Source organism: Rhineura floridana, chromosome 4, assembly GCF_030035675.1.
Source record: "Rhineura floridana isolate rRhiFlo1 chromosome 4, rRhiFlo1.hap2, whole genome shotgun sequence".
NCBI lineage: Eukaryota > Metazoa > Chordata > Lepidosauria > Squamata > Rhineuridae > Rhineura > Rhineura floridana.
Window position 1 is genome coordinate 4,330,929 of NC_084483.1, and position 12,198 is coordinate 4,343,126.

The 12,198-nt window shown below is 36.9% G+C and overlaps 1 protein-coding gene across 6 annotated transcripts in view; it reads right to left on the reverse strand.

The window, feature by feature from the left end:
- Positions 1–12,198, reverse strand: part of EHBP1 (EH domain binding protein 1) — a 400,871-nt gene that overhangs the window by 156,526 nt on the left and 232,147 nt on the right. For all 6 annotated transcript variants that reach the window (XM_061622278.1, XM_061622277.1, XM_061622276.1 and 3 more), the window contains exons 11-12: positions 8,074–8,252; positions 7,371–7,419 (exon numbers count right to left, since the gene is read on the reverse strand). In XM_061622278.1, coding sequence (XP_061478262.1) covers positions 7,371–7,419; positions 8,074–8,252 — 228 coding nt within the window. The remainder of the gene's footprint in view (positions 1–7,370; positions 7,420–8,073; positions 8,253–12,198) is intronic.

A 12,198-nucleotide genomic window follows, 5' to 3' on the forward strand; every position in this document is an offset into this window, starting at 1 on the left:
AAAGTCAACGTTTTCATTGTGCAAGACACTAATCTTAAAAGTGTGACAACTGAACATTTAATATAAAATAAATGAACATGGTAATACACACTGTACACAACGTACATTATATTGTTAGAGAACACATATGACTCTGAATTAAGTTTTCTATGAAATCACAGTTCAACACTATTAAATTCAACAGGAAGTTTCCCATGAGCTTCAAATGAGATATGGACAAAGAAGTATTTGCTGCCATTTAAAAAAGTGCCATTATGTTGTCAATAAAGCTTTTTGTCACAGCACTATCCTAAAACAGCAACAACAATAATAATGATACTACCATTACAATTAATAGTAAATGCTGTAAGTAATGACAGCAACATTCACAAATCAGGTAAGTAAATAGTTTGAAGTGGTGTAAAGCTAGCTTCACAATTATATGCATGTTCACTCAGAAGTAAGAATCACTGAACTCAATGGGGCTTATTTCAAGGTGAGTGTATACAGAATTACAACCTAAATATATAAGTGTAAAATTGTCATGTAACAGTATAATCTCAGCAAATTCAGCAGATGCTTTGGTTCAAGTGATGTTCCTGCATGAGGCGTTGGGACTCTCAGCTCCTGTCTCTTTAATTCTTCCAGTGTAAATACTATTATCTTTACATGCTCTTTTTCAGAACAGCTAGAATAAGAGATGGAAAACAGTTCTGTATGAAAATGGGAGGTACCTTCTGGCTGCCCAACAGTACTGATTTTCAATATGAATTGGGACTACACTGCACTGCCATCTGTTTGATGTGCTTGGCTCCCCTATATGGTGACTGTCTTAGGTCTAGGTTACATAAACAGCAGATGAGATGGTTGCAGGTGGGGGTTCATAACAACAAATTATCCTCTCTACAAAACAAATACATAAATGCCTCTGCATTTAAAAAAGGGCATGCCAGGGAGACATGTCTTGATGACATCAAGTGTTCTATGTGCAGGGACAGTTTTGTATGAAGTTATGTGTGCTCTCACCAGCAGTCTAAGGTGGAGCAATAACCCCCCCAAAAAACTCCCACTAATTGTTTGTGAGAACTAGGTCTAAAAATTAGTGTTTAGCTCACCTCTGCAGGACAACCACAAAACAAAGATGAAGTTTCCTTCATTTTGACTATACCCTACTAATCTTAACAATTTCTCTTTCCATGCATTCACATGTGCATGCATGCTCTCTGTCACACTCACACACCATCACACTCTATTAATAAAAAATGCCTAAAGTTTTCTAGGTGCTGCTTGCAGGGTTCCAATCCACTAGATGCAGTATAAAAGGAAAAAAGAATGGAGTGGTAATAGGAAAATAAGCAAATGTAGGTTCTATTTCTTCATAATTATGCAACTAGCCTTCAACCTTTGACCCTGGCTGCAATATCCCTCACTGACAGGAATTCTACAATCTGCCTCTCTGTGCAAAGCACACAGAAACACAGCACAGAGACATTCTCCCCAAAGGTCCGTGAAATATGCAAGCCGTTGCTTCACACGCCCATCACCCCTCATAAAAATAAATATTTTGGTAGCAATAATGATAAAGATTGAGTTTTACACATAACCGCCTGTCCCTTTAAGCTCAGTTTTCAGTCAACAAGAAACAAGCACTCAAAATGCTTTAAGAGAGCAAAGAAAAAAATTCACATGTAGCTACGTTTTGGATAAACAAGAAAAATAACAAAGACGGATATAAAGAAACACTATACTAATCCATTTTGGGATTTATCACTGGTGATCACTAGCTATGAAAATCTGGATTGATTTGAAAGTGTAATCAGGTAACAGAACCCCTCCCCACAAACTTGATATAATCCATGCTGTCTGTCTGTGTCTGTCTGTCTGTCCATCTCTCTATCTAACTATCTCTCTATCGATCTATCTATCCGACTTACTTTGCAAGCAGTTACTTGTCACTTCACTTCTAGCAAACTGCTAAGCAAAGCATGTGAGGCCACTTTTTCTACCACTAGCTTTTTAAAGAATGCACATGCATCAGGTTTTTCTAGTTTTGAAGAATCACAGCTGTTTCTCAATTTACAATTAATTATTACTATCCAACACAAGTCTACGAAAAACAGTATTGTATTTCAAGGAAGGCATTTTAAAAGGTACTCTGGACATTATTTCAATCTACAAGACACTTCTGAGAAAAACAGAACAAGTGTTAATTTTCATGTCTCATTTTTAACAGAAAAGAGAAATATTTTAGGCAAGGAAAATATAGAATGTTTTAAATTCTTAAAATAATGTTAAAATTATGATCTAAAGTAGGATAAAGTGTCTTTAATGTATAAGCCTTGAAGCTCTTTTGAAAACACAGGTGTGCCTTTGTACAATTTTCAGAAAGTTGTACACAGGGAAGAATGGGTGGGTTGTAAGGGTGATACCTGTTGCTAAAATATTCTTGTAGGTTAATGTCCAGAATGTTTCAAACCATATTGCAAGAACTGAGGCATGTTAGGTTACCCCCTTTTAGAAGGTGATACTTTATTAATTTAAATATAATATGTGCATAAATACATACTGTAGATTGCATATTATGCATGTAGACAAAAACACACACACAACCCTCTTAATGGCTAGGTTCACAGTCTGTTGCTTGATCCAGTTTTCCTGCTGGATGTGGCTCAATAGCTTCAGTATCTGCAGTACCTTTTATCAGCTTTGGCCGCTGCAACAGCTGCATTCCTTCTTTGAGAGAGATGGCCTGGCCACAGTAATCTATGCAACATCTAAACTAGATTACTGCAACATTTTGTATTTGAGGAAGCCCCTGAAGTTGGTGTGGAACTGTCTGCCATAAACATTATAATGTTAGCACTGAAATAATTCCTGAATGACTTTCATTTTGCTTCTGGGCTCAACTCAAGGTGCTAGTCTTGGGCTTTAGAGCCCAAATGGTATGAGCCTGGGGTATGTAGAGGACAGCCTCTTCCACATGAGTAGCCTACTTGTTAAGAATTTCACTGAAGGCTGTTATCTGGCTGCTGTGTCTTCTTAGGTTAGGTTGGTTGCTACCAAGAAGATACCTTTTCAGTTGTAGCACCCAAACTGCTGCATCAATTCCTCATACATGTTCACCTATTGCCTTTGTTACTATGTTTAAGGTGTCAGGCAAATTCCATCCTGTTCTAATTGTATTGGTGTTTTGTTTGCTTTTGGAATTATTTCTGTCCTTCCTTTTAGCATGAACTGGCTGCTTTTTAAAACTTGCTGTTTCTGGTTGCTTTGTGGAAATTTGCGATTTTCATTTATGCATTTTATTGTTTAAATTGTTTTTAGCTGCCTTGAGACTTCCTACTGAAGGTGGGTATAAATCCTGAAAATGAAACATTGTAACACCCAGGGAAGATTTAATTGACACATTTAAGGTAGATGCAAGTTTCTTAAGTCTTGAGGAATTTCCCCAAGATCATTTCAACAAGGTTCTGTAATAGCTGCAGGGTTTGTTATTAAATAAAGGTTCATAGTAACCATGGCTTTATGGCAGACATCTTATTTCTGATCTTTGTAAGCCATTCCGGAGCCTGTTTTGTCTCAAGAATGGTGTACATTTTAAAAAAATAAATACAAATAAAAAAGATCAATACAACCATAGAACAATCCAGGAACAACAACAAAAACATCTGCACATGAAGACAGCTGCACTTGAGCTCGTCTAAATAAGTAAAATAACATATCCTGTTGAGATGCCCAACTGTAAAAACGTACATGGAACAAGGCCTTTTCAGTGGTGGCCCCCAAAAGTGGAATTCTATTACAAGTGAGATCAAGCAAGCCTTCGCTCCTCCCAACATTAAATCTGCCTTAAAGGCCATTTTTAAATCATGGCCTTTGAGGACTAATCTAGCTTATTGGATGAAGATCTTTAGAGCTAATGATATGTTTGTTAGTATGTTGGCTTATATGTTCCTGGGATAGAACTGGTTACTGTAATTGTTTTAACTGGTTTTACTGCTTGAGTCTATGGATTTATATTTATATGTGAATGTTCACTGGGTTAAGAGGCAACTTTGCCTAAAAAGTGGTCTAAAAGCCTATTACATAAATGCTGTCCCAATAAATTTGTATCAAAAACATTCAATATTTCTCTTGAAAACAAGTTTTTCAAAATATACCTGTGACTATTTCTCTTTTGCTGCTCTTTTTATTTCCTTTAGACAAGTATCTAGTCAAGCTACACTTGCCAACTTTAAACCCTAGGATGGGCAATGAACATGGGATATGGTTGAATTATGGGGGAAAGGGGGGGCTCTTTATGAAATCCACAAGTGCCTATCCCTGACCTAATTTTAGTCAAATCATGACCTCCAGTCTCTTCTCAAAACAGTAGCTAAGGGAGGCAGGTTCCCTCTGTTCTCTTGTAAAGTGAACACTGATAGACAATAGACTGTATCATAAGTACATGGTTGGTTGGTTACACCAAAACTGCAGGTTATACTTTGCCTACGTCAATATCCACACATACCTCATTGAGCCTCAATTTTGATAAGTAACAAAATAAGGTCTCAGTCTAGAGGACCCAATGATAATTATAGTACAGCAATTTCTGTGAGCTCAGAGAGAACATTCACTTTCACCTTCACTGATTAGAAGCAATTGAGTGTATGGTACAGTTTATTTATAAGTACAAATATGTAGTTTTTAATTCATATCCAACATTGCTCTCCCAGCATATATGTATGGTGAATGGTGTATAGCAACTACTGTACCTGGGTCATATTACAAAACTTGAGTTTGTTAAACAACTACAAATGATTTGGTCTAGGTGTTAGCATTCTAACAAAAAACAAGTTTTAAGGCATTCTGGGCTTAGAGTCGTTTTTGGGGACCAACTTATTTCCCAATGTTCTGCAAATCAAACATCTGAAATTAATTTTACACCATAACCTTTTCCTAATTATGGATTTTTTTTTAAAAAAAGCAGCAGCAGCACGTAGTAGGTGACTGACAACTGTCCACTGTAGCTCATCAACAAAAACACCAGAAGCAGCATTCTAAATATCCCTCTATTATTTAACACACTGACAAATAATACATATCTCTCCTCCCCCCTTCAATCCTGCTTTTACAGGCAATCCTATACTTGCTTACTCAAAAGTAAGTGTTTAATGATGCTTACTTCCTGAAAATGTGTATACACTGCAGTCTTAGAATGGGAACAAGTTTTAGGATATGCTCTGATGACATGCTTTTGTGGTACCATGTTTTAATATCTAATTGTGTAGAATAACTTTCATCAAAGGTATCTGTTTAGGAAAAATATAAATCACAGGCAAAGGTTCCTCTAATCGGATTGCATTTCTATAAATTAGTCAGAACCTCAATGTATTTTCCTTTCCTCTGTCAATTTGTAGGACATAACAGGATGGGGCAAAAAGGGTGCTATTTATTCATTGGTTGGTTAGGAGGAGTAATTCATGGTCAAATGTTCCATACATCTGCATGGAAGACAATTGTTCCCAGGCCTGTGCTCATTCCAATCAAGGGCACACAGGTTTATCAGGCAGAACTGTTTCAGCCTTGGAAATAAATCTGCAGGAAGCAACTGAGCTAGTCAGTGAAGCTGTCAGGAAAGAGCTGGAAAATGCTGAAAGAATGAAAAAACACCACATTATGGCAACTACAATTGTTTCTTTAATAAAGAGACTGATTTAACATTATAAAAATGGGCTAATAGGTTTTCTGTAAAAACTCCTCCCCACTTCCAGTCATTTGTACATTTAACAGCATTTTTTCAAAAATCAAACTACTATTTACTTATATTGGCTTAGAATCATGTTTGATTAGCTTTTATGCTCTTAAGGACCTCAAAGTCATGTTTGATTAGCTTGTACAATCATAGGATTTTGAAGTTAAAACACACTGCAACAGAAATCAGTGTGATGTCACAGATAATCCTCTTATTTCATCAGACAGCTTAACACATAATGCTGAAAAAGATGGCAGTGCATCTACTTCTAGTCTGAAATTTCTCATTTTCTCTTCCAACAAACATATATATTTTACAGATACTACAATCATGGGATGGGGCGATATCCAATGTTAGTCATACTCAGAATAGACCTAATGAAATTAGTGGACTTAAATAATTTCAATGACTACTCAGTGACTTAGATATCACCCACGTTTCTGTGTTTCGAGAGCATGAACATGCATTTAAAGTACACTTGTAACAATACTAGAAGATTATATATACCAGAGTTTTCATGTGTCTTCATTATTCTATCAAGGATCAATAATTCATCACACATTTTTTGAATGAAACATATGTATGGATTTTCTGAACAAATTCTATAAATTTCCTGCATACAGGAAAAGGGGGCATTTTTAAGGGAGGTATTTATTTTCCTATGCATTATCTTGAATTTTGTAAGTTAATTTAAAAATGATCAGTTAGAAGTATAAAAGTCACGCTGCCTAGATGAAAAAAAGCTAATAAAACAAATTGAGCTGATTTGCACTTAGTTTTGTTGTAGGTGAATCAAGTGGAAAATGAGCAATTTTTAAATTGATCCCTCTAGGGCCAATGCCCTAGAATATTATGAAAATTAAAATTCCTAACTACAGTAAAATACTTTCACAGCAAACAGCGTTAAGTACCAAAATGTGTCCTTGTGATTCTTAGATTGAGTCTTAAATCACTGAACTCAATTCAGAATGTTCCTTTATAACCTTTACATCAAAAGGGTATTAGATTACCTAATATTATTGAGGATTATAAACTTGGACCCAGAACACTATCAGACAGTACTTCATTAATATTTTCCCTTCTTTAAAAATATACATCTTGTTACCAACCAAAAACATTATTTAATACTCTGCATATAATAAAAAAAATCAATGCACCTCACTGCTAAGTTTAATTGGCTGTGCTGGATAAAAGCTTATGTGAAGTGTTATCTCCATTTCTCTCTCTCTTTCTTAAAATAAAAGCCATAGTCAAAACACTGCTTATTATAACCATACCAATGACAGCATTCATATTAAAGTAGTGGCCCAGCACGCCTTGAAGCAAGATAATTTGTATTTTTAATTTAATTATTTTAAAAAAAGAATGATCACAAGAGACCTACCGCTCCTCCTTTTTTCACACTCTTTCGCAGTTAATGTAGGCCTATATAAACATGAAACCCTAATGCCAACATGGCATTTATCGGTAATGTTTAAAACCCTGACAAACTAGAGTCAATAATGCATCCAATTTGAACCACAGGAGGCTCAAAATCTTCTGTGAGGTGCTGTTATGACCTTACCAAACAACCTCATATTCACAAAATTAATAAAAACCTGCCGAGATCCAAAATTGAAGCTGTATCTATTTTTCCCCTTCCTCTGGCAGTTCTTACCTTTTTGTTGTTCTCTTTAATATCTTGAGGATTCAGGGACTTGTAGTCACTGAGGGGGAAAATGGCACAGTAGGTATGTAAAGTACTTGATAAAAGCAGCAGTTTTTAAAACAAACCACTATCTAAAAAAATAGTAATTCAACATAAAAACAGCATCATACAGTAACTAGCAATTTCACAGCAATCCAATCAGCAAAACTAATAGTGTGGAAAATTAAAAGAATAAATACATAAATATAAATATAAAGATTGCATGTTTCATTGCCTGAAGCTTTCCATCTAAAAAGAGAAGTTAAGGCAGGGACCTGAGGCTAGCTTTGACAACCAAATTTGCCATGAGGTAATCTTTCGTTGTCAATACAAAAGAGCTACAGGCTTATTTGTCTCATCTCATTTCAACACCAACACAATTTTCATAATCATATTGAAGTCAGTTCTTTGTATAACATTATAAAGAAAAACACACACACCAAAAGTAAGTGAAAGAAATGGGAATGGTGTTAGGGGAAAGTGTCAGAAAGGCCATATGATATGGGCATTTGTACATTTTTACTTCACCCAACAGGATAGCATCTTAAAAAGTAAAATAGAAATGAAACAGAGACATAATCCAAGAAATTAAAGTTGGATTTATTCTTTGCCATATTGGTTTCACTATAATAAGAAAGAACTTTAAGTACAAAGACAAAATATTCCTACTTACATTAGGTCAGGCCTAAAGTGGTGTAATATTGCACAAAAGGATAATCCATTTCTCCAGGATGTAGTGAAATTGGTGATTTTAACTCCCCTATAGTTTTTTGTAACTTCTTTGCACCAAGCAAGAAGTGACTGACTAGCATTTGGCTTCCTCCCCAAAACAGGACTTGGTATTGGGCTTGGCTGAAAAAAACAGGAAAAAAGGGGAGAAGCATTAAAGAATTTAATGGAAAATGAGAAATCCTTAATAGACCGAATTTGATTACCCTTTTGATGTCCGTTTAGGTCCTTCAAAGTTGTCAGTTTACAATCACTGTAACTTGGAAAAATACATAAATCTCAAGTTATTATCTACTGACTTAGCCTTTGGCACTTGCGTCTGAAGGATGTGCAATGCAGGATTCCAACTCTACATACAAGAACAGGCCAGCTATACTGATAGAAATACTAGCATCAAGTGCTTAAAGACTTAAGGCACATCAGTGCACAGTATGTAGTTATATCACACACCGTTACAGAGATTATTCAAAATTCAGTCTTGTAAAAAAATCCTCATAAAGACATTTCACATTTAATGAAGACAGTCAGTATTCTGATTATCCAAAAGCAAAACATACTAGGGTCAAAGCTGACCACAAGTTGAGATTTCTTACTCTGGCACAAAAGATCAAAGTCAGAATGTGAGTTGCTGTATGATGCAAAACAAATAGTTATAAGGATGTAAACTGGAATATGTTTGTAAACAATTTTATTTTAAGACATCAGCAGCTATTCCTCCAGTTTTCAGTATCTGAAAGGCAAAAATTACCCTAGCATTCAAACAAAACATTAGTTAACTTTTTTACAGCTTAAAAATATTTATATGCACTTAAATTGGTAGAGCTGTTCAACAGGAATATACATGTAAAATTCTCAAGCACTACTGTGAAGGAAGACACTGATTAATGAACATTACTGTGATTATTTAGCTGGGGGATGGGTGGAATTTCATATGAGTACACCAAGAATGTCAAGTGCCAGGAGTTGTCAAATTCAAAGTTTAAAAAGTTATTCATACTTCTCAACGGTGCACATTTACAAATAAATAGTCCTAACCCAACTGCTGATATCTTTGAAAGACCAATGATGCCCTCACTTGACTAAAGAATGCCAGTGCTAAGCAATTAAAACTGTCAACTTCATACATATTCTGATTTATGCTTTTAGCGCTCATGGGGAAAGATGCTTACAGTCATTGTAAAAGAAATACCACAAAGGTAATTTATCATTTTTATTGACTGTTAGACTAATAAACTGTGATTATATATATATTCATATATCCTTCAGCAGCACAAACACACAATGCCAAATAATTTGCAAAATGTGTATGTTGTCGCTGTTTTAAGTTTTAATGGTTGGCTCTACGCCTACAAGTGTGATAGATGCCTAAGTGCCACAGGTAAAATTGCATAAACAGTAACATGGTGTCTTCAGTGAGAGGCATCTTGTAGAGTAAAGGCATTTGCAAATGTTCACAAGCAAGCAAAACGCAATGAAAAATTGTAATGCTTAAAACACTTTATTTCTTACATTCTTATTCCCGCTTGCACTTCAAATATTTCAGGATGGTGTAGGATGCCCCCCACCTTCCTTTATTCTCACAAGATCCTGAGAAGATAAGTTAGGTTATGAGCAAATGACTGGCCCAACATCACACCGAAAGCTTGGAAAGCTAAGCAGGGATTCTGAACTGGTGTGTCCCTTGTCTAAGATTAATATAAATATGAAACACTCTAGCCACTATGGCTTACAGCCCACCCAGCAATCTAATAAAAATGCATGAATCCAAGCTGCCCAACAAGACTAGCAGTCCAGACCTAAACACACTGTGTGGGTATATATCCCATGAATTACAATACAATGCCCATGTAATGGATTAGATCTATGTGTAAATAAGCTAAAATCCAAATGATCTGGCCTAATTGAGCTGTGGATCTACTGGTCAATTTTATGAATACTAGGACTGCATTGAATAGTTTTGGATCAAAACCTCTAACATTGATGCGGTAGGAGAATATTGTGTGCCCCCCTCCCCCTTTCAGAACTCTATGGACAAAGTAAAGATGAACTTTGTCTCCTGCTACTAGAAGGACTGGGGTAGTGGAGGGGTCTGTAGGGGAAAAAGTTGTTTTGGGAGGGGGGAATTTTGGGATTGTTTGCTTTTGAAATTTTCTGCTGTTATTGGAAAATCAGCAAATAAAATTATTATTTTTTAAAGAAAACTATTGTGTGGATATTCACCTGTCCTCAGTTTTGTTCCACACCATTGTTTTTCCCAGCTGCGGCTTTGTCAGTGTCATTCCCACCCACTCCTAGCAATTGTTTTTCCTTTTCCAGTTGAGTAAAATGAACTGTCTCTCATTATCAGAGATCAAAATGAATGGAATGATATAACACTTCACACGATTAAAATAAAAACCAGTCATATTTGGCTACTTGATAATATCAGTGACACAAAGCGACAGCAGCCAAGAAAGTTTTTTCACATTTGAACATGTTAGCAAACACTGCAGAAGAAAACCAGTCAAAAGGTGCATAGCAGAAGGTATAGCAGCAAATTGAATCTGAGTAGGCTCTAAGACAGGCTAACACAGGAGGGTAGGAGATTTTTTTCTGTTGAGGGCTGCCTTTCCTTTAGGGCAATATGCATGCCAATGGCGGGTCCAGTGATGCAGCTAGGTAATTTTAGACCCTGGATTTAATGATCTAACAGCCCCCCTCTTTAAATAGCAATGTGTATATTACTTCAGTTGTGATGTATACAGTGAACATCTGCTACTCCCTCATTCCCTCCTTTACAACTGCTACTTTCCTGATGTGCAAGTAAAACAACAAGATGTAATTGTGATCACATATTTTAAAAATAAAAATACCATGTAAAATATGTGTCTGCAACCATGTACACAGATTTCCTCATGGAAAGCTTGGCAGAGGTGGTGATAATGAGTGAGGATTTGATTTTAACCTGGGTCTTAAAGGGGGGTAGTGAACCAATGAGAAATGTTTGCCTGAAAGCTTAATTGAGAGAAATGAAATGTAATCTTTAAACATGATAAACATCCCCCTCTCCTTCCTTCTTTTCATCCCCCCCCTTCACAAGCTGCAAATACACACGCACCCGGAAGTAGGTCTCGCTGAGCTCAACGAGGCTTACTTCTAACTAGACATTCATCAATTCATGTAAAACATCTCTTTTTCATAAGCAGAAGTAGTTCAGGAAGCATTTGATCACAGGGAGGTCCCAGCAGAGTCACTGAGCAGGATTCCTTAGTCCAAAGTGATAAGCATCGCAGCCATCTCATGAGTCAGTGGCTCTTCTGAGGCTTTGAAAGGGGCAAGGGGGTGGCAGGATGTGTGTGTACAGTAGGGCCCCACTCATACATTCCGCACCCCCGCTGAAAAGAGAAAACCGCTGAAAAGTGGAGCTCATTGAATAGAATGGCGCGCAACGCCTTAAAACTGCCGTAAAAGCGGAACAAGTGCCGTATGAGTGGGGCTTTAGTCTAATTGAGTTTAATTGACACCACCACATTAGCGAAGCTCCGTAAAGTGAAGCGCTGTAAAGCGGGGCCCTACTGTAATTGTCTCTTAGGAGGAGCGTCCTGTATTTCAAATAATCCCAAATCCACAGAACTGAATGGATCCCCCTTTCCTTTGCCCCGTTCTTCAACCAAGATCAAGGAAGTGCTTCAGACATCAAAAACTCCATAAAGCACTTCTTATTTTGGAAACTGATCTGGCCAGCCCTAGTGGTGCCATCACCATTCTATTCTCTCATGTCTTTTTTGTACCTCTTTTGAAACTTAGCAAGAAACACCTTCAGGCAGCAAATGCTGTTGCAGAAAGACCGCTCTGTAGAGTCCCTGCTGCCCCTCTTCCTGCTTTTAAGCAAGAAAAAACTATTTGGGACAGAGTGTGTGTATGTGTGGTGGAGTGTTCCCTGAAAACCCGGACATAACAATGGGGGTGCTGAAGTAGGGCTCCCCACCTTATTGCTCCTGGATTGGGCGGTTTTGGCTCTGAGCAGCTTCTCTCTCCTGCCACCAGCTGAGCACTCGATTTCGTTGGAGGCTTTCTAGTGCACCCACCA